Consider the following 22,503-nt stretch of genomic DNA (forward strand, 5'->3'; position numbering starts at 1 on the left):
CTCCTGATCTAAGTGGCTTTCCAGTTTGGGGCAGTCAGCTTGAGCTAGTAGACAGTTCCATCTAGAACCCAAGCCCCCAGCCCGTGGTCCAGACCATAATTCCCCCATTTGAGTAGAAAACCCCAGCACTCAGGTCTGTCCTCAGATTCTACACCGGGAACTGCTGGTGGCAGCTGCGGTTCTTCATTTTTTTGGAACCAGTCCTCGGATACCATTATTTTAGGTCTGTTGGTTCAGTCCTTTTTCCAGTCCCAAGTTCCATGGGAATTGTTGGTGGTACACACAGTGACTTCTTTTGGCCAAGCTGCAGTAATATATCTTGGTTACTGCTCGTGTGTTAAGCTGCACATGTTTGTTTGTCTCATTTATGTAGACAAAGGCTGCTATTGTTAATGGGAATCTTGGGAGCCAGAAAGTTGCAAAAATTGTTGGAGTTGTTGCCTGGCTGCCTTCTAACATCTGGCAATGGACAGGATGAGATAGGAGATGCAGACACAGAAGGGTCCTAGAGCCTGAGATGTTCCTACGTGTTGGAGGAGAGAGAGCTGGGATGACAAGGACTTCATATGGACCAGAAATGTGTGGATTTCCAATGTCTTAGGTGGTGGTGGTGTGGCAGGCAGGGCAGGTGGTCTTGGTTTGATGACAATTCTTGGGCAGGAGCGTTTGGGAGATTTGGAGGGTAACTGGTGCACTAAAGGAGAAGGGCAGGTGGAAGCAGGGCAGTGGGGCTCTTGAAAGAGGGAAGCAGAGGAGGAAAAATAATTTTCCCTCTACCCTTCTAGGTTCTGGGCTGAATAAATAATAAAAGACAGATTGACAGGAAAAAAAGAAACGGAGGTTTAATCACATGTATACTTCCTGTCTACATGGGAGGTACCCAGGAAAATTAAGAGTTCCTACACATTTAGTTATCTTTCTGGTACAGAGAGGGAGACACTCTTACAAATGGAGATTTCGCTTACAAATGTAAATATCTCTAACAAAAGGATAATTTCTCAGTTTTCAGAGCTTCTCTGCTGTCTGCTGCTTCTTGAAAAGAATCCTTATGTCAAAGAGGCACATTTGGGGATGTCAAGTTCTGCTCCCCTCCAAGGGGGGGGACCAGCTGCTGGAAGCAGGCCTGGGCAGCCAAGGTGCGGTGGCACACAGCGGGATACTGTGAATTCCTTCATTTGGCCACCTCGCTGGAAGGGGAGGCCACAGTGAACTTTCAGAGTGGTCCACCATGGGCCCACCTCTCAAGTATTTATTCATTCAGTTGTTCATTCATTCAAACGGGCTTTATTAAGTACCTATCATATGGACCAGAAATGTGTGGTAAGTGCGGGGATGCAGTAATGTGCAGAACCACAGACCCCTGCCTTCAGGAAGCTCTCTGCCTAGTGGCGGAGCTATAAATTAGTCAATAATCTTACAACTTTTTGTAAAACTGTAACAGCAGATGTTTTGAGAGTAAACTTCTGGGAATATGAGACGTAGAACAGAGGAGGAGATTTAAGCTTAGAGTTGGGATGGGGTTTTCACTTCTCCAGGTACCAGGGCGAGGAGGAAGTGGTCCTCCGCCGGGTGGATCGCCGCTTCAGAAAAGCCAGGCCTGGGGGATGGGGTCGGAAACATTCCCGCAACTGCTCCCGAGGGCCGGCCCGGGACCCCGGGTCGCGCGGGGGCCCGGGCGGCTGGGGGGCGGCCCGAGGCTTGGTGGCCTCTGCCCTCCGGCCTCGCGCCCGGCCCCGCCGTTGTTGGGGGGTGGGGTGGGGGGCGCTGCCTCCTCCCCGGCGGCTGGGGGCGCTGCGGCCGAGCGGCGGGGGGCGCTGCCTCCTCCGGGACGGCGGGGGGCGCTGCGGGCCGGGCGGCGGGAGCGGCCCGGGCCGGCGCGGCGAGCGGCGCGGCGGATGGAGAGTCTGGCCGCGGCCGGCGGCGCCGCCTCCTCGTCGGGCCGGGCACGGCGGGCCGGGGCCTTTGTGTGAGGCGGCGGCGGCGATGGTGCTCGGGCCCCGCGGAGCCGGGTAAGCGCGGCCGGGCCGAGGGCTGCCCTGGCCGAGGCCGGACCCCCGTCCCGGCCTTCCTCTCGCCCCCGCTGGGCTCCCCCCTGCCCGCTCCCCTCGCCCGGACCCGTCCTCTCCCGCCGCGCGCCGCCCGCGGCCGGCCCCGCCGCCGATCCCTTCGCCCCCCGCCCGACCCCGCGCCCCGCCGCGTCGCCCCCCACCCGCCGCCCGAGGTCGCCCCGCTGTTTGGGAGGCACCGAGGTACTTGGTGCTCCCCAGATGGAGTGCCCCAGCCCTACTGAACTCCCTTCCTCCCGGATTCGACCCTCCAGAGGGGAGACTGCGGCGCCAGGGGTTGTTGGGGTGCCTTCTCGGAAGTTCCGAATCCGTCCCCTACCGCTCCCCGCTCAGGCTTCCCGGCGCCCCGACCTGCTGACCGTTGATGTGTGACCACCAGGGCCCGGGAGATGCTTGGCTGCTACCCAACAATGCCCAGAAGCTTCCTGGGCCCCAGAAAAAGTTGGGAGTTAATCGAACGTGATGAGGTGCAGAAAGGGGCTGTGTTGCACAGGGCGAGTCGTGAGACTGAAAGAGAAGCCAGCTAGCTTGTCCCCTTCGTCGTGCAGGACTCGAAAAGGGGGAAAAAGTGGAACTGAGCAAGCCTGTAGGAGTTACCTGTGTAATCAAGATCAAGTAAATCTCTTAGTTCTGGTCAAATAAGCATAATTCCTGAAAAGGGTGGGAGAAAGAATGGAAGCGTATTTGTCATATTAAATACCACAGTTGTGTTCTGCTTTGCTTTACTTCTTTGGGTTCTGAGTGTTTTTACTTCATTCACAGCACACAGAGAATGTGATAGAACAGTCTCTAAATAGCTCTGGGCTATGGGGAGACAAGAGGGCAGGCAGGTAGCATGGGTAGAGTGAGATGGGGACTCAAGAATGAGTGAGAGATTTATTGAGGGACTGAAAGAACATAGCAATGGTAGGAAACTAAAGGACAGAGCACCCTTTCCCTTTCCCCAGCAGCCAGTGGCGCTTTGATAATTGTGTTCTAGTGTGTGTGTGGCATTTGGCATCATAAGGGAAGAGAATATACGCAATGAGATAGGAAAGCGTGTATTCAGGAGGAAATTAGGAAATTATTGAGAAAAATTTGAGCCAGTTGCTCTGGTAAAGAAGTGTAAGATTTTGTCTGAGAGGATGCTTCTGGCTTGGCTTTAAGACACTAGCTTCTGTCTAACCAGGCCTACAGACTCTCTTACTGACTCTTAAAGACCAAGCTGACAGTTTTTTCCCCAATACTTTTGGATTTTGTCGTGACTACTCTGGGCATGTGCAGGGAGCGAGGTCACTGTCCCGTCACTTTTGCTGTCCTTCCCCCCAGCAGAATGGAGCAGGTGTTTGTGCATTCACTGCTGCTCCCCACGCAGAGCTTGGAAACACGCAGACTGGTGGCATTTCCTCCTGTGGATCTCCTCACCTGCGGGGATGTGTTTGGCCATCCACCTTTTCCTTTTGCTGTCCACAGATTAACCGTGCTGATAAGGAGGCAACATCATAGGAGCTGCTAAGATGGGCATGAGGATCAAACTGCAAAGCACCAACCACCCCAACAACCTGCTGAAGGAACTCAACAAGTGCCGGCTCTCAGAGACCATGTGCGATGTCACCATCGTGGTGGGGAGCCGCTCCTTCCCGGCCCACAAAGCCGTGCTAGCCTGTGCGGCTGGCTACTTCCAGAACCTCTTCCTGAACACTGGGCTTGATGCTGCCAGGACCTATGTGGTGGACTTCATCACCCCCGCCAACTTTGAGAAGATTCTGAGCTTTGTTTACACGTCAGAGCTCTTCACGGACCTGATCAACGTTGGGGTCATCTATGAGGTCGCTGAGCGTCTGGGTATGGAGGATCTCCTTCGGGCCTGTCACTCCACTTTTCCTGACCTGGAGACCACTGCCATGGCCAAGCCGCTGACCAGCACCAGTGAGAGCCACTCTGGTACCCTGAGTTGTAGCTCAGCAGAACCCACCCATCCCCTTGGAGAACTCCGGGGTGGTGGGGAGCACTTTGGTCCTGATAGAAACTATGTGTTGCCTGGTGATGCTGGAGGAAGCTATAAAGAGGAAGAGAGAAACGTTACCAGTGACACTAACCATAGCCTGCCTCTGCCGCAGCAGCCACTGCCGCCAAAGACAGAAGACCACGATGCCCCTGCTCCTTTCACGTCTGTCCCCAGTATGGCGACCCAGCCAGTCCTGGGCACTGTCAGCATGGGCATCCAAACCAGCACAAGCTCCTGCCAGCCATACAAAGTCCAGAGCAATGGAGACTTTAGTAAAAACAGCTTCTTTACCCCTGACAATGCAATAGATATTACCACTGGGACCAACTCCTGTCTGAGCAATAGCGACCACTCCAAAGACCCCAGCTTTGGGCAGATGGATGAGCTCCAGCTGGAGGACCTGGGGGACGACGACTTGCAGTTTGAAGACCCCACTGAGGAGATAGGCACAGCTGAGGAGGTGATTGAATTGAGTGACGACAGTGAGGACGAGCTGACTTTCGGAGAGAATGACAACCGAGAGAGTAAGGCCATGCCCTGCCAAGTGTGCAAGAAAGTTCTAGAGCCCAACATTCAGCTCATCCGCCAGCATGCTCGGGACCATGTGGACCTGCTGACTGGCAACTGCAAGGTCTGCGAGACACACTTCCAGGACCGGAACTCCCGGGTGACCCATGTTCTGTCCCACATCGGTATTTTCCTCTTCTCCTGCGACATGTGTGAAACTAAGTTCTTTACCCAGTGGCAGCTGACCCTCCACCGACGGGACGGGATATTTGAGAACAACATCATCGTCCACCCCAGCGACCCTCTGCCTGGGAAGCTGGGTCTGTTTGCAGGAGCAGCCTCTGCAGAGTTGAAATGTGCTGCCTGTGGGAAGGCATTGGCCAGAGATTTCCACGTGGTCCGGGGCCACATCCTTGACCACCTGAACCTGAAGGGCCAGGCCTGCAGTGTCTGTGACCAGCGCCACCTCAACCTCTGCAGCCTCATGTGGCACACACTCTCCCATCTCGGCATCTCGGTCTTCTCCTGCTCCGTCTGTGCAAACAGCTTTGTGGACTGGCATCTCCTGGAGAAGCACATGGCTGTGCACCAAAGCCTGGAAGACGCCCTCTTCCGCTGCCACTTGTGCAGCCAGAGCTTCAAGTCGGAGGCTGCCTATCGCTACCACGTGAGCCAGCACAAATGCAACAGCGGCCTTGATGCGCGGCCTGGTTTTGGGCTACAGCACCCAGCTCTCCAGAAGCGGAAGCTGCCAGCAGAAGAGTTCCTGAGTGAGGAGTTGGCGCTGCAGGGCCAACCCGGGAATAGCAAGTACAGCTGCAAGGTGTGTGGCAAAAGATTTGCCCACACAAGTGAGTTCAACTACCACCGGCGGATCCACACGGGCGAGAAGCCGTACCAGTGTAAGGTGTGCCACAAGTTCTTCCGAGGCCGCTCGACCATCAAGTGCCACCTGAAGACGCACTCGGGGGCCCTCATGTATCGCTGCACGGTCTGTGGCCACTACAGCTCCACGCTTAACCTCATGAGCAAGCACGTCGGCGTGCACAAAGGCAGCCTCCCGCCTGACTTCACCATCGAGCAGACCTTCATGTACATTATCCATTCCAAAGAGGCCGAGAAGAACCCGGACAGCTGACTGGGTCCCCGCAGAGCCAGGGGGCGCTCCCAGGCAGCAGCCAGGACGTTAGTTTTCTGATGGCTGTTGGTCCTTCCCGAGCCGAAGTTTCGGTTTTGCCTTGCTAGGAGTCCTGTTCTGTCCTGTGTTTAAAGGAGAAAAAAAGAAGAAATAGCACATGAACACTGTTACTGTTTTTGAGAAGCGACGGCCCTATCATGTTTACCTCCTTACCTGTTCCTGCCCATGCAGGGCTGTGTTTTTGATTCTTTTGAGGCTGGTTTTGGGATCTCGTCAGGCAGTTGGTATCAAGTAGATCCCCTTCCCCAGCCTCCTGAGTTTTAGTTTACTGATAGGTTTTATGCTGCTAAGAATCCAACCAACAGCCTCACTGAATAGAGGAGGTGGAGAGAGGTCTTCACGGTGGGTGTTACTGCCAGACCTCCGACCGGGACAACCAGCTATGAGAGAGATTTTGGGAGTGTGGTCATTCAGGAAAGCCTAGTCAGCAGAGCAGCTCACCTCCGGCTCCAGTCGCAGCCCTCAGCAGGGAAAAGGTGTCAGGGATGGAGGGACCTGCTTGTTCCATGGCTCTGATCTGCTGATTGGATAGTGAGGTCTCTTGGCAGCTAGATCCCAACTGGGGACAAAGCTTTCCATTTAGGTCAGAAAGCTTTGGGATGAATCCTTGCCAGCCAGAAGAGGTGTCCTGCAGTGCTGCCGGAAGTGGCAGTCTAGATGGACAGGAAGGGAGGTTACTCTTTTCTCCTCAATTCCAAAGAGACGTGATTTTATGGAGCGATGGCCCAGGACGTCAGGCCTTCCCTGTGGGGCAGAGAGGACAGGGGGCCACTTTGATGTAGTCATCTGTCATCCGGCCACCTCCATCAACTGTGAGTTTCCTGGGGGAGAGGTGGGGATGTCTGACAGCAGCAGCCTTGCCTTAGTTTACATCCAGTCTCCCACCTCGAATTGTGTTTGGCCTATAGTGTAGATGAGAAGACCCCATGAAGTGGTGGAGTGGTGGACTGTGAGCCCTTCAGGACTAAGGGACCCGAGTAACTAGTGGTATGTAGCAGGATGTGCGTTCTGTCTGCCCCAGTCGGGTAACCTGTTGTTTACTTTGTGCTAACTGGGCCAGAGCTTTGGCAGCTCACCTTTGTCCTGCTGGAATTTATCCTCACCTGTCATTGCATCGCCACCAGGGGGCGCTAGTTGCTGACAGCTGCTTCAGGCCCTCCCTGGGTGGCTGGGCAACGGGTCTTGCCCAGTCCAGGGGTGCTGGTTGGCTCTGTTCTTAGTTGCCTTTTGAGGGGGTCTTGCCCAAAGAAGGCTTGAGGGAGAGGGCCCTCGGATCTCGCATACTCACAAGGCAGCACCTCAGTAACCCATACTACCTCACCTGCTCAGGCGAGCTCCGGGAGTCCCTGGCCTCAGCCCTGACGCTGCCCAGGTGGGACTCAGCAGCACCCGGGCTGTTTCACAAGCAAGTGGTTTTAATTGACTCACAAAGCCTTTTTTGGACATAATATTTATTTATTTTTGGTTTTATATACATATTACCCAGCATCTCTTTTGGATAAGAGACTTCAGGAAAATGAGCTTCTCCCAGTAGGTAGCCCTATTCCAGGAGACAGTCCTGGTGAGAGATTTGGGAAACAGCGGCTAGAACTAGGGGAGAACAGGTCACACCTTTAAACAAGCAAATTCTTTTCTTTCTTTCCAGGCAGTCTTGCAGAATAAACCCAGGAAACCCTTTAGATAATGGCATAAGGTCTGGAAAGTTGAGGTTTGTTAAATCCCTAAGCCTTTCATCCCCCTTCTGTCCTGTGATTGAGTAGATTGGGGATGGGTGAGGGGATCAAGCCACGTAAAGGACCTTTTTGCATATTTTCTCATCCTTCCTAAACTTAGGAAGCTGGCTGGGACAAACAGGCAAACCAAAGCTCTGTCCTTGTTGAACCTGCTGCCTCTGTCCCCAGCCCTCGATTGATAAAGCCTCCAGGTTGGAGTGCCGGCCCTCTGGTGAGGTGACCCTTGCACGATGGGACTTGTGCAAGTGGCCACTTCCACTATCTGAAGCCAACTTGTTAAGTGTTCCCTTGGGACATTCTTGCTGGGAAAGCAGTGCTGAGACTTACCATCCCTGATTGCCTGCTTCCTTCTTCCCACACTGACCATCAGAAGTTTAAGAAAGAAAGTGTATAAAAGACTACAGGCAAGTATCTGCTAAGTGTTTGCAGCCAGAGCGGTTTCTCCCAGGTTGTTGGTGAGGACCGAGTTTCAAATGGCAGGATTTGGGGCACTTACTGGAACGCAGCCACGGAGCCGAGAGTGGATCGGTGTGCTGGAGAAGCCCTTTTCCTTAACAGAGGGCATCGTGGATGCTGGGTAGTCTGTGTACTTAACCTGAAACTGTGAAGTTTTCCCTTTTTGCCAGTAAACCAAAAAACAAATCCTTGAAGCTTTGCCCCTGAAACACTAAACAAAAACTGCACCCCCTGATCCTCCTGAGGCCCAGCGGTTGACCAGGGTGGCCCGGTTGGTTCCAGTCAGACATGTAGCAGGGTCAGTAGCTCATGAGGCTCATTGACCAAACCCCATTCCCCTGCGCGTCCCCTGTATTCACACCTCAACCCTCCCTTTGCAGTCGTGTTTGCTGCCTCTGCCTCCAGCTCACCCTTTTCTGCACTGCTTTATTTGAAACACTATATCATGGCTTATGGCAAAGGGCATTCAAGGATACCTGGTAGAAGGTATTCATATTTTGAATTTTAAGTTTTTTCAGCCTTCTGCTCATTGGGTTTTGTTGCCCTCTCTGCCCTGGAGCCCAGGTTAGCGCTGTCTCATGTGCTGTTCTGAGGTTCTGTCTGCCCTTTGAACGTCTTCTCTGCTCCTTCTCCTCCCCTCTTCTTGTTCTGTACTCAGGACCAGCTGCATGATTTGCAGAGCCCTTTGTTTAGAAATTACATAGAGCATTAAAGCAAGCAAGCACGAGGCCATTCCCAACTTTTCCCTAAGGGAAGACGGTGATACTTTAATGGCACACTAAATGGCAGAGGCTGCTGTGCCCAGAGGAAGTGCCAGTGTCCTGGCACTCCTCTGACCCACTGATGGCTCACTGATGCCACGGCGCCCGCTGGCAAGCTCTGCTTACCCTGGTATTTGGTCCTAAATTTTAAGACCCCATGGAGTGTCTATAGTTCATGGCTAGTTGGGAAGAAAGGAGGTGGGGGTGGGGGCCAGGAAATGGGTAAAAATTCTTTTCGACTTTCCTCTGATCTGTCAACACCCTTTTATCTCTTGGACAGCCTTTGTCTTTAATACCTTCTCCCCAATCAGGTTTTGCTGCTGATGTTTTCTTCCTCTTCTGGCTGCCTGCTGTGCCCTCCTGCTCCCCAGACTACTCAACTTTGGAAGTGAATTTAAATTCCTTCGTAGATGGACACTGATTTTGTTGGCATGGAAGTGGGCCATGTGGAGAAATATGCCCCTCTGGGAGTCCCCACATATCCTTTTCCCGAAATCCTGCACTGGATGAATTAGGAAGCAGGGCACACAGCGTTTGTTTCAATGTGATTGCTCATCATAAACTTAACATCAGGACAAAAAGGAAACTTTTGATTTGGATGTTTCTTTTAACACCCTTCCCCCGTCCAGTCCACCCTCCCTGCCCCTCTACTAGCTCAAGTCTCTTAACGAATCTGAGAAGAGTTGTTGACGTCTAACTCCTTCCATTAAATTAATAAGTACTGACCTCCTAATATTTAAGTGTTTACTATCTATTGCTGTAAAGTTTTGTATATTTTGTAAACTTTTTTTCCCAAATAGTAGATGTCTAAAATCGTTGTACATCTGATTCTTTTATATTCCATTGTTCGGCACAAAGTGTGGTTTTTATTTAGAATAAAAAAAGGAAATTTGAAATGGGAGTGCTTTTCCTATTCACTGTGATCATGCTCATCCCTTCAGAGTTCAGAGTACCCGGGCCATCACCCTTTCAGTAGAGTGTTCTGCTCAGCAGATGCCAGAATTCTTTCAGGTAGCACATTTTCCTTTCCTGTAGCTAGAATTCCCCGGCATTAATTTGTCCTGTTTTTAGTGGGACAGTGGGAAATTAATTCAATGACCCGACCTTTTCAGAGGGAACATCCCTGAGAGGAATCTTCTGTTGGCTCAGAGAGAGCAGTGGGGCTCTGTTGATGTCTGGTTGGACCAGAGATTTGGCCACAGATTTGTCTGGTTGGCGCCATCTGTTTCGCCGTGACATGGTATATCAGAGTGGAGAGGAGGCAGAGGTCTGGCATGGTTTCATGAGGTTGATAACAACTGTCCCCTCACAGAAGGGAGACAGACCTCTAGAAGGTAGGGCGTGATGTGGTCCATTTGGTCTCAGAGCACATTGCCCGGGCCTGGCCCCCGATCAGTGCCCCGCAAACGCTGAGGGTGGCCTTGCTCAGCATGCTGGTTCTCTCAGCCCCGGGAAGTACCCGTGCTGCCAGGATGGCACTGGTTGCCAGAGTGAAATCTGGGAGAAGAGAAGTTGTAGGGAAAGTGGCTTCTGAGGTAACCTGGGGTGTGATATGTGCTGCTGGGTTTCCTTCAGGGAGCTTCTGGAGCCCAAGTCAGAGGAGGCAGTGATGTGGGCATTGACTTGCTTGGTTTTCATGTGGACACAAGGGAGGAAAGTCCAATACATTTTCTGCATTGTAAGTTAAGTTCTTGCTGTAGCCCCACATCACTGTCCTGATTGAAACAGCCTTCAGCTCTATACCACTGAGTAGCTGTTTGTAGCTTAAGACCCTTTATCAGGTTTGGGCCCAGTGAGCAGTAGACATGGATTTTTTTCTCGGTGCTCCTGACAAACGGGCACGTAGTGTTGGAGCACATGTTTAATGCATCTGGTGAACAGTTTCAGATTTCTGAGAGCAGAGGAGACCGCGCACCAGGTCAGTGAGCAGCTAATCCAAGTTAAACATTCCAGACATACTGAGCACTTGAGCAGGACAGAGGGTCTCAGAGACCGTGTCCACCAGCCCTTCTCTCTCCACAGGCAGGATGGAGAGACCGAGGACTCAGAACAGGTGGGCTGGGACCTACTCTCAGGCCTTACTGGAGTCAGAGCGCTTCACAGACATGGTCCTAGTTCCCCAAACTGATAAATGAGACTTTTGCAGAAGACTTGCGTGTTAGCAAGAGGACTGACTTTCCTGTCTGTATGACAAGTGTTAATGGAAGTGAGTTGTTGGACAGGAAAATTATGAGACTTGTCCAGGAAGAAAGAAGTCTGTGGGTGAGAACTGACTTAGAAGAATGCCAGAACTCTGCCCTGTGACAGGATTAGAAGATGCCTCCTTCGCTACCCTGTGCACAGGACAAAGGTTGACAGATGGAGCACCGGCAGTGCCTGATGCTGCCTGTCCCAAAGTCTGCTCCCAGAATGGATGTTCCTTGATGTTTTCCTCTGACCTGGAGAGACAGGGAGGGATGAGGGGTAGAGGTCTGGAAATGTCCTAGACCCAGAGCTGGAGGAAGGTGGGCTCTGAGTGTGGACTCTGGGGCAGCTCCTCTGCTCTAGTGGGAGGGGGGTCACGGAGAGCATCGGCAAGGAAATGGAGCTGCTTCCTGGATGGTGGTGGTGGGGGGTGGAGAATCCTCGTGCTGACCCAGCTGCAGGGTGCCTGTCTCAGACACTGACCTCGGCTTTACCCACCTCTGCCGGCCCCGCCCCTCCATCTATCATCGCAGGGAGGATGCACTGCTAGGAAACGCCTCCTGAGGCCTCCTGGTTCCTTGGCCTCTGGCCTCTTGTCCCCACAGCCTGCATGGTGTGCCGGGAGGTCGACAAGCACGAACACAAAAGCAAAGCTGCCTGGGGTTCCTGCAGAGTGCACTCTTTCCGGCCAGCGTGATTTCTGAAATGAGTGCGTCTGCTTTCTGCTGAGCATCTCTTCAGCCTCAGCTCCCCTCCTAGTCCCAGCTGGCAGGGAAGGTTTTTTCAGAGACCCAGAGTCGTGGCTGTCTCTAATCTTTATTTCACCCTTTCCCCTGCGTGTCTCCCTTAGACACCAGGGCCACGTCAAATATCACAACACAAGGACCTGCTCCCTGTCCCTCCCTGTCCCCTCTCCCCATCCCCAACTCCCCACCTCCCCACCTCAGTATTTTAAGATATACTCAGAATCGGCCATGAGTGCTCTGACCCTCTCCCGTGCTCCCCCAAAGTCTCTCACCTCCTCTTCCAGCTTTCTGCTTCGCTGGTGGAGGAGACTGGAATCCTCCTCAGCTGGCTATGAGAGACTGAGGAGCGGAGGTGGGTGGGGTATTTGGTGCCTGGAAGTTTAGGCTCGGGTGGAGGTGAGGGCCCGCTGCAGGGGGATGGATGCCTTCCTTGGTGATGATGATGGAATGCTGGGTGGAGGAGGAGGAGGAGGAGGAGGTGGAGGCACGTCTGCCCTCCCTGGCCTGGGCCTTGGGAAGGTAATGGACCACAGCTTTCAGCAGCCGATCCTGGAAGCCCGGGCTGAGAAAGTTGTAAAGGATGGGGTTGACGACGCAGTGGAGCATGGAGAAGCAGTCGATGATGTCGTAGAAGAAGTAGAGCAGGTGGGCCAGGTAGCAGTGGAGGGAGATGTGGGTCCCGTGCAGTGTGATCAGCAGCAGGGTCACATGGTAGGGCAGCCAGCAGATGGCGAAGACGGCTATGTAGGCACACAACAGCAGGCAGTGGCGCCGGCCCTCGGGCCGCCCCGCCCGCCGCAGGCGGCAGGCCGTCAGCACGTTGAAGACGGCAATGAGAGGGAAGGGCAGCAGGAAGCCCAGGATGGTGGTGGACAGGGACACCACCAGCGCCCACGTGCTGTACGTTTCGAAAGGCGCCATGAAGAGGCACATGGGCTCAAAGCTGTCCACCAGCCGGATGTGGACCACCTCGGGCAGCGGGACGAGGGCCGAGAGGACCCAGACGGCCGCGCACACAGCCCGCCGCCCGCGGTGCTGGTGGCGCTGCCAGGAGGGCGAGGCGCCGGTGAGCGTGACGTAGCGGTCGACGCTGAGGCACACCAGGAAGAAGACGCTGCTGTACATGCTGACGAAGTAGCAGTAGTGGGCGAAGCGGCAGGAGAAGCTGCCCCAGAGCCAGGTGTAGTCCAGCGTGACCTCCAGCATCCACACGGGCAGGGACAGCACGGTGCCCAGGTCGGCGGCCGCCATGTTGAGGACGTAGAGGCGCAGCAGCCCCGCGCGGCCGGCGCGGCGCCAGTGCACGCAGATCACCAGCAGGTTCTCCACCAGCCCGACCACGAACACGGCCAGGTAGAGCACGAAGAGCGCCACCCGCTTGGTGTTCTCGCTGAGCTCCACGTGGCACTCGGGCAGCGTGTGGTTGAAGAAGTAGAGCAGCTCCGTCCAGTTGTGGATCTCTCCCGGCTCGCTGGCCGGCCCCGCCGGGGGCCCCTGGGAGGGGCCGGGCCCCGCGGCCGACATGCGGGCGGCCGACATGCGGGCGGCAGGCGCCTCGCGGGGCGGGGGAGGGCTGCGAGGGCAAAGAGACCTCGGCGGCAGCCCCGTGTGCCCGAGGTCGCGGGCCGCAGGGCCGAGGAGGCTCTGGGTGAAGATTCTGGGTCTGGGGAGGCAAGAAAGGAGAGTGCACAGCTGACCACAGGCTTTGACCCAAGAGCGCAAATACGTTGTTAAGAGGTCTTGGTGGCAGGAGAGACCAGAACTGTTTGTGCCCGACCGCTTTCTTCCCAGCCCCGGCCAGCCCCACCCTCCTCCAGTCCAGGTGGGCTCAGTCCCCGCTTCTCTCCCGGCACATCACCCCTTGGCCCTTTTACGTGGGTCTTCCTTAGGGCTCTCGCTCTGTCTTGCTATTGGGACCACGTATGGGGACACACATCCCCCCACCCTGGCTCCAGCTCCTCCCTGGGAACAACTGTGATCATGCAAGGAAGCCAATTTCTCCAAGCCCCACTCCCTTCTTCCTGAGAGGGGGCAACACTCACCTGAGTTTCCGTGTCGGGAGCACTTCAGTCCTACAGGCCGGCAGGTCTGGAGTGCTGGGGAGCTGTGAGGAGGCTGGAGGGCCGTGGCTGCGGGGCTGGCTTTGCTGGGGCTCAGGGCTGTCCTTCTCATCCAGGAAGCAGTATCACTGGCTGAGGCTCTGTGAGAGAGGGTCAGGATTTTTCCTGCCTTCCCCCAATCCAGTTAGAGGGGAAGTCACAGCCAAAGGTCCAGTATGCCAGTGACAGGGAGGAGTCAGGCTGCAAGCATTAAAATCCAGAGTCCTCACTAGCTGTGTGAATTTACCTCTTTAAGCCTCAGTTCTCTCCTCTGCAAAATGGGATGACAGGCACATCTACTAAAACAGGTGTTGTGAGAATTAAATGAGCCAGCAGGGCGATGTGCTGAGCACAGGGCCGGCCCTGTGGTAAATGCATTACATATGTTTGTGGTCTCCCCTTGCTAAATCAGCTGGAGTCCTGCTCTCCGCTGTCTGTCCTGATTCTTGCCAAAGCAGGACTGGATATGGGTGGGAGGGCTAAAGTAAATCTGAAAATGTGTCAGACTTGTAATCACTCTGGCCATTCCCCAGCATTAAGCTGCGATCTGAGGTGAGAATCTGGAGAGAGAGAGAAGGCTGGGTGTCGAGTAGGAAAGGGGCGTTGGGCTTCAGGGAGAAGCCTGGACACGGAGAGGGAGGAGGACAGCATTCTGTCCCCGCTGCTCCGTGCTTCTCTGGCCAAGTGTGGCCGAGAGAGACAGACAGACAGATACCAGACTTCTGTCTCCCTCCAAGCCAAGCGGACGGCATGGAGCCCCTGGATTTGTGTTGTTGAGGAACGTCTTGTGTCAGCAGAGCTTCCTGCTTCTCAGAGCACTTTCGCCCCAGTTACTGATTTGACCCCTGAGGTGGCCCTGTGGGCAGGAAGGGGGAGCTTCCTTAACCTCCGTGAGGCCCAGTCACACAGGCCACATTGCGAAGAGAGCAGAGCCACCTGGAGCTGGGCCTGTGTTTTGTAGGCTGTAGGATCGAGGGTGTGTTGGCTGGAGGGGGTTTGATATATATAAATTTAATCGAGGTGAAATTCCTATGGCAGTATTAACCATTTTAAAGTTTACAGTTCAGTGGCATTTAGTATATTCACATTGTTGTGCAAACATCACTACCAACCATCTCCACGGGAAGGGATATTTTTAATTTTTCAGTTTTCTTTTTTTTCTCAACATTTTTCATTGAGTTATACTCATTTTACAATGTTGTGTCAAATTCCAGTGTAGAGAACAATTTTTCAGTTATACGTGAACATACATACATTCATTGTCACATTTTTTTCTCTGTGAGCTACCGTAAGATCTTGTGTACATTTTCCTGTGCTACACAGTATAATCTTGTTTATCTGTTAAACAATTTTGAAATCCCATCTATCGCTTCCCACCCTCTGCCCCCTTGGCAACCACAAGTTTGTATTTTTCAGTTTTCTTAAAGTTTCCCATAGAAAAACTGTTTCTTTGCTCACGACGCTTCTGACACCAAATGTGTAGAGTTCCCCTCACCACTGCCGTACCAACCAATTTTCCAACTCTCCAGACACCAGCTGGGTGTCCTATCATTTAATTCTGACACCAAGCACCTGGAGTTAGTGTCAGACTCCACAGGCTTAAGGGCTTAGATGTCAGTTGCAAGCAATGGGTTCCCCTAGGTACACACACGTCTATCCAACATGGCTACAAAGTTCGGGGTACCCACTCCCCCTCCAGTTTTAATAATTTGCTGGAATGGCTCATAAAACTCAGGGAAATACTTACTTATGTTTACTGTTTCATTATAAAGGATACAAATGAACAGCCAGATAAACAGGGACTGTCTCTGTGGAGTTGGGGAGCACCACCCTCCTGGCACATGGATATGTTCACCAACCCGGGAGCTCTTGGAACCTCATAGTGTAGGGATTTTTATGGAGACTTTATCATGTAGACATGACTGATTATTACTTTAATCTCTAGCCCCACCCTTCTCCCCAGAGGATGGGGTAGGGGGTGAGGCTGAAAGTTCCAAGCTTCTAATCAAGGCTTGGTCTTGCTGGTGAGCAGCCCCATCCCCAAGTCATCAGGAGCCCAAGAAGAGTCATCTCCCTGGAACAAAAGACATTCCTATCACCCAAGAGATTCCAAGGGGTTTGGGAGTTCTCTGTAAGATGCTCTTGTCACTCTGATTACCAGGAAATTACCAAGATTTTAGGAGCTCTGTGTAAGGAACCAGGGCAAAGACCAAATGTATATCTTTTATTATATCACACCTCCACTTACACATCAGACCACTCCTAGATCAAGAAATCTGTCATGATGAACTATGATGACATCAAATGTGGTTCACTTTGATTTTTCAGGCAGTTCTGCTCTCTCTTTAGGGTCTCAGTTTCTATCAATAGAGAGCCTTCTGAGAATTTTCACTTCCTTCCCCCTGCATTTGAGCCATGCTGATGGAGGCTCTACTGGACCAAGCGCCCTCCAAAAAGACCCAGGTCGGCTTCTGTTCTCTCCACATGGACCACACATTGTGACTCACGGTCATTTCCGTTCCTCTCAAGACTGCATTTTAGTGGCTCAGTCTCCTGAGTCTGAATCTTCCACCCAGAACCTTTCCCCTCCCACACAGAGACATCACCCACTGCAGCCTCACCTCCATCTGCTGCCCAGTCCCCTCACCCCCATCACCCAGTGTGTATTTGCAGCAAGAGGAAGTGATGGCGGTTCCTTCTGGCAGAGGCACAGAGGGAAAGCTGCTCCCTCAGAAAGAAATAAGTGATAGCTCTGCAGTTTTCATGTGGTTGTTTTTCTTGGGAGGAGGTAGGCAGCTGGAAAGGGAGAGACTGGAATGAAAGGAAAGAGGGAGGGGGCAGGAGCCCAGGCTCCTTGCCAACCTGGATAGGAGGAGAGGGCAAATAATTAAAGCAATAGGACCAGTAGCAAAACAATTCCTGGAAATTTACTCTTTCTCCTTCCTCCCCCCCACCACTTCTTTTTTAAAAAATATAGACAAGACATTGTAGTCAACAATCAGAAAGGAAGGAAGGTACCAGGGAGGAGTTATTGGGAGGCACAGATAAAGGCAGGCAGCTTCCCAGGGTTGGGAGGGGGCCAAGGGCTTGCGCCTGGACCCTGGAGGAAGGGGTGGAGCAGATTGTCCCAGGAATCCCCCAACTTGCCTGGCCTTTGTGACCAAGGACCGTACTTTATGTGGTGAGGGCAGGTGGACTGTGGACAGGTCAAGGCTGAGGAGTTTGGCAGTGATAGCACGCCCTTCCCCAGCCTGAGCTTCCAGAAGGTCACTGAGTACAGAAGCCAAGTCCAACCGCAGAAGTTGCTCTGCCCTCCTGCCGTGGCTTTTCCAAGCCAGGAAGGTAGGCTTGTCTACCCAGAAGCACCAGAGCAAGGGCTCCCCAGGCTCCCCAAGACAGGATGTGGCCCAGCGACCCCCATCCTTGCTCTGCTTAGCTCTTCCCTGAGACAGTGGAGAGAACACTAGGTTGGGGACCAGACCTGGCTTTGACACCCTGTTCCACCACTTAGTAGCTTGGTAGCTTTGGGCAATCCACCTTACCTTTCTGAGTCTCACTTTCTTTATATGTAAAATGAGGATAACGGTGGCAGGGTTATAGTATGGGATGGATGACATCATATATGTAAAGCGCTTGGCATAAACATGCCCCCTTTCCACTTCTTGGGGACGAGGAGAGAGAAATGCCTTCTGTGGAACTGACCTTGAGATCCTCTCCCTAGTCCCACCAACGCCAGCCATTTTTCCTCTGAACTGGATCAACACTCGCTTCTTTTATTGAGTCGTCTGATGTATGTGTTATGCAAAAGGTCAAGAACCCCAGATGCCTCCATGCATCACCAGAGAGGAGCTGTAGTAATGGTGACAGCTAACAGCTACTGAGCACGCACCATTTGCCAGGCATGACTGCAGTGTGCTTTCCAGGTATCATCTCATTTAATCCTCACAGCAACTTGAGGTGGGTTCTGTCGTAGACAGGGAGACTGAGGCACAACGAGGTCAAACAATTTGCCTGAGTCACACCGCCAGTAGTTCAGTAAACTCTTACTACTGGGATTCTTGACCTGGTGCCTGGCACCTAATGGCTTTAGGTGGTCTGTGAACTTACTGAAAACTAAATATAAAACCCTGTCTGTTGCGTTAAGTCGTTTTTATGGGGCTTCAATCCTTCCTTGGCTGCTCAAAAGGATCCATGATGTCCGAATGGTTAAACATGACCACCCTAGAAGAGCTTCTCAGGGACATGGGGCAGGGTCTACACTTCTGTGGAGGGGACTCAGCCCTGAGAATTCTGGGAAATTTCTTGAGTGAAAGGAGAAGTTGCCTTCATGGTGCTGAGAGAAGTGTGGGAGGATCTGGGGGAGGGGCTTGAGAAAGGGAAGGTGGGTTGCTTTTGCTTCCCAGCCCTCATCCTTCCTACAAGATGAAGGACAACTGTTTCCTCTCGTGGTTTCTCAAGAGAGTGTGTGCCGGGGGGTGGTGCATATTCGTCTAAGGAAGAGGAAACTTGGAGAGACTGACAGAGACTGGCAAGGCCCTGGGTACCATTCTCTCAGGGAAACTGGGACCTCCCAGCAGTCTCTTGGAATGCCCCAGCTCTCCCCTCCTTCACTTCCCTATCCCCTCCCTGGCTTCTGTTCCTCCCTCAGATTCCCCCACCTCCTGACCCGCAGTACCTCCTCCAGGGTCCCTGTAGATGTGCTGATTCCAGGTTTATTCAGTTCTACTAATTTGTGCTGAGCACCTAATGTGGGCTGGACAGAAATTCTTCTTGCATTCTGTGGAGCTGAGGCCCCAGCTTCCTAAGGTTTCACCATTTTGATGAGAACATACAGATTCTTAGACTCCCAGAGAGCTGGTGTTCAGAGGACTTGCTGAAGTCATCTTTTTTTTTTAATTGAAGTATTGTCAGTTTACAATGTTCTGTCAATTTCTGGTATACAGCACAATGTTTCTGTCCAACATATACCTACATATATTCCTTTCCGTATTTTTTTCATTATAGTTTACTGCAAGATATTGCTTATAGTTCCCTGGGCTATACAGTATAAACTTGTTTGTCTATTTTATATATAGTAGTTAGTACCTGCAAATCTCAGACTCCCAGTTTATCCCTTACCACACCCTTCCCCTCCGGTAACCATGAGTTTATTTTCTATGTCTCTGAGTCTATTTCTGTTTTGTAGATAAGTTCATTTGTGTCTTTTTTTTGTTTTGGATTCCACATATGAGCAATCACATATGGTATTTTTCTTTCTCTTTCTGGCTTACTTCACTTAGGATGACGATCTCCAGGTGCATACGTATTGCTGCAAATGACATTATTTTATCCTTTTTTATGGCTCGGTAGTATTCCATTGCATATGTGTACCACAACTTCTTTATCCAATCATCTGTTGATGGACATTTAGGTTGCTTCCATGTCTTGGCTATTGTAAATAGTGCTGCTATGAGCGCTAGGGTGCCCGTATCTTTTCAAATTAGAGTTTCCTCTGGATATATGTCCTGGAGTGGGATTGCTGGATCATACGGTAAGTCTATTTTTAGTGTTTTAAGGAATCTGCATGCTGTTTCCCATACTGGTCGCACCAAACTACATTTCCATCAACAGGGTAGGAGGGTTCCCTTTTCTCCACACCTCCAGCATTTATTGTTTGTGGACTTTTGAATGATGGCTATTCTGACTGGTGTGAGGTGATACCTCACTGTAGTTTTGATTTTCATTTCTCTGATAATGAGAGATACTGAGCATTTTTTCATGTGCCTATTGGCCATTTGTATGTCTTCATTGGAGAATTGCTTGTTTAGGTCTTCTGACTATTTTTTGATTGAGTTGTTTGCTTTTTTTGTTGTTGTTATTAAGTTATATGAGCTGTTTGTATATTGTGGAAATTTAGCTTTTGTCTAATAATTTGCAATTATTTTCTGCCATTCCATAGGTTGTCTTTTTGTTTTGTTTATAGTTTCCTTTGCTGTGCAAAAGCTTATAAGTTTAATTAGATCCCATTTGTTTATTTTTTCTTTTATTTCTATTGCCTGGATAGACTGCCCTAGCGGAACATTGCTGATTTATGCCAGGGAATGTTTTGCCTATGTTTTCTTCTAGGAGGTTTATAGTGTCTTGTCTTATGTTTAAGTCTTTAAGCTATTTTGAGTTTATTTTTGTGTATGGTGTATGGGAGTGGTCTAACTTCACTGATTTCCATGTGGCTCTCCAGCATCCCAACAACACTTGCCAAAGAGGCTGCCTTTTCTCCACTGTATATTCTTGCCTCGTTTGCCGAAGATTAATTGGCCATAAGTATGTGGGTTTATTTCTAGGCTGTCTATTCTGTTTCATTGATCCATATGTCTCTTTTGTGCCAATACCATGCTCTTTTGATTACTGTAGCTCTGTACTATTGTCTGAAGTCTGGGAGGGTTATACCTCTAGCTTTGTTATTTTTCTTGAATATTGCTTTGGCAATTCTGGCTCTTTTGTGATTCAGTATAAATTTTAAGGTTATTTGTTTTAGTTATGTGAAAAATCTCCTGGATAATTTGATAGGGATCACATTAAATCTGTAGATTGCTTTGGATAGTATGGCCATTTTAACAGTATTTTTTTTTTACATTTTTTTTATTGAGTAGTAGTCATTTTACAATGTTGTGTCAAATTTCCAGTGTAGAGCACAATTTTTAAGTTATACATGAATATATATATATGCACATATATATTCATTGTCAGTTTTTTTTCGCTATGAGCTACCACAAGATCTTGTATATATTTCCCTGTGCTATACAGTATAATCTTGTTTATCTATTCTGCATTTTAAAATCCCAGTCTGTCCCTTCCCACCCTGTCCCTTCCCCCCCCCCGCCCCCTTGGCAACCACAAGTTTGTATTCTATGTCTATGAGTCTGTTTCTGTTTTGTATTTATGTTCTTTTTCTTTTAGATTCCACATATAAGTGATCTCATATGGTATTTTGCTTTCTCTTTCTGGCTTACTTCACTTAGAATGACATTCTCCAGGAACATCCATGTTGCTGCAAATGGCGTTATGTTGTCGGGTTTTGTGGCTGAATAGTATTCCATCGTATAAATATACCACCTCTTCTTTATCTAGTCATCTTTTGATGGACATCTAGGGTGTTTTCCATGTCTTGGCTATTGTAAATAGTGCTGCTATGAACATTGGGGTGCAGGTGTCATTTTGAGGTAGGGTTCCTTTTGGATATATGCCCAGGAGCGGGATTCCTGGGTCACATGGTAAGTCTATTCCTAGTCTCCTGAGGAGTCTCCATACTGTTTTCCACAGTGGCTTTCCTTGCTTCCCTCTCTCATTCTCAGTGATTTGGATGTCTTCTTTTACAATTCTGTGTTTATTCTTTTTGTAATTCATGGTAGTCATCACCTTTCCAGTTACGAGTTTCTCATTTCTGTAGCATCCTGCTGCTTTTCTATTTAGAGTAGACCTGTCAATATTTCTTTTAGCGTGGGTTTAGTGTTGCTAAACTCTTTTAGTTTTTGCTTGTCTCTGTGAAGTTCTTCATCTCTCCTTCTATTCTGAAGGACAGCCTTGCTGGATAGAGTATCCAAGGCTGCATCTTTTTTTTCATTCAGGACTTTGAATGTATCTTGCCACTCCCTTCTGGCCTATAGAGTTTGTGTCGAGAAATCAGCTGAGAGCCTTATGGGGGTTCCCTTGTAACTCACTCTTTGTTTTTCTCTTGCTGCCTTTAGGATCATTTCTTTATCATTGACTCTGGCCATCTTGATTGTGGTATGTCTTGGTGTGGGTCTGTTTGGGTTCTTCCTGTTTGGGACCCACTGAGCCTCCTGTACTTGGATATCTGATTCTTTCTTTAGGTTTGGGAAGTTTTCAGTCATGATTTCTTCCAATACCTTTTCAATCCTCTTTGTCCTTTATTCCCCTTCTGGGACCCCTATTATGTGTAAATTGGCACGCATTATATTATCCCATCGGTCCCTTATATTGTTTTCATTGTTTTTTATTTGTTTTTCTCTCAGCTGTTCTGATTGGGTGCTTTCTGCTGTCCTGTCTTCTAGGTCACTTATTTGTTCCTCTGCATTATCTAGCCTGCTTTGGACAGCCTTTCGGTCAGCTCTCATCTCAGCAAATGAGTTTACTAATTCTACTTGGTTCCTCTTTATAGCTTCTATTTCATTTTTGACATATTTTATATCTGTTTTAGTTCCTTCAGTACTTTGATCACTCCTTTTTTGAAATCTTGATCTAGTAGGCCATCAATGTCTATTTTCTTGATCATGCTTTCAGGGGATTTCTCTTGATCTTTTAATTGGGAGTGGTTCTTCTGCTTCTTCATCTTGCTCATATCTCTCTGGCACTGTGGCTTAAGGAGTATCAGTTATCTAGTTCTCTTGGGGAGGGTGTGCTCTTAATGATTTTATTGAGAGGTCTTTGTGTCTTCGCCCTGTTTCACGAACTCAGCTTGCTGTTTCCAGAGGCCCTCTGTTGGTGCCCTCATCTGTGCTGCTCCCAGTGGCTGTTGGCTAGCAGATCATGAACCCTCCCAACACTGGGTCTGGTGCTGAGCTCTTACCCGGTGGGCGGGTGGGTCACTCCCCCTCCCGATGCCGCAGTCAGATGCTGTGCTTGGGCGGGTGAGACAGGTGGGCGGATTGTGCCCCCTCCCAGCACCGTGGTCAGGTGCTGCGTTCCTGCCGGGAAGGCAGGTGGCCGCCCGCCCTCTTCTGGCGCTGGTTACTCCGCTGCTCTGTGCAGCTGTGCGCTCCACCTCAG

General features: G+C 50.8%; 3 protein-coding genes across 10 annotated transcripts in view; 2 read left to right on the top strand and 1 right to left on the bottom strand.

Annotated features, from left to right (window-relative positions):
• The first annotated feature begins 1,867 nt into the window (after window positions 1–1,867).
• Window positions 1,868–9,609, top strand: ZBTB39 (zinc finger and BTB domain containing 39). 4 transcript variants are annotated; one of them, XR_012078253.1, is made up of 3 exons: window positions 1,868–2,009; window positions 3,519–6,745; window positions 9,020–9,609. XR_012078253.1 is itself a non-coding variant. In XM_072972559.1 (2 exons), exon 2 carries the CDS (start codon window positions 3,563–3,565, stop codon window positions 5,696–5,698), a length of 2,136 nt encoding a protein of 711 aa, XP_072828660.1. In that variant the 5' UTR covers window positions 1,868–2,009; window positions 3,519–3,562; the 3' UTR covers window positions 5,699–9,609. The 4 variants fall into 4 exon arrangements, 1 of the variants encoding a protein (XP_072828660.1); XR_012078252.1 differs by having other exon boundaries at window positions 3,519–6,570; window positions 6,667–9,609; XR_012078254.1 differs by having other exon boundaries at window positions 3,519–6,570.
• RDH16 (retinol dehydrogenase 16) overlaps window positions 1,876–22,503 on the top strand; it is a 39,086-nt gene continuing 18,458 nt past the window's right edge. The window contains exon 1 of one of the 5 annotated variants that reach the window (XM_072972565.1): window positions 1,876–2,009. In XM_072972565.1, coding sequence (XP_072828666.1) covers window positions 1,984–2,009 — 26 coding nt within the window. In that variant the 5' untranslated portion in view covers window positions 1,876–1,983. Of the gene's footprint in view, window positions 2,010–6,529; window positions 6,571–20,378 lie in introns of those variants that run through there. The other 4 variants (XM_072972570.1, XM_072972569.1, XM_072972571.1 and 1 more) reach the window with 4 other exon arrangements.
• On the bottom strand, window positions 11,113–13,162 carry GPR182 (G protein-coupled receptor 182). Its single transcript, XM_072972560.1, has 2 exons — window positions 11,911–13,162; window positions 11,113–11,146 (listed from the first exon to the last, which is right to left on the bottom strand). Exon 1 carries the CDS (start codon window positions 13,160–13,162, stop codon window positions 11,960–11,962), a length of 1,203 nt encoding a protein of 400 aa, XP_072828661.1. The 3' UTR covers window positions 11,113–11,146; window positions 11,911–11,959.

This window comes from Vicugna pacos, chromosome 12 (assembly GCF_048564905.1).
Source record: "Vicugna pacos chromosome 12, VicPac4, whole genome shotgun sequence".
In the NCBI taxonomy this organism is placed as follows: domain Eukaryota; kingdom Metazoa; phylum Chordata; class Mammalia; order Artiodactyla; family Camelidae; genus Vicugna; species Vicugna pacos.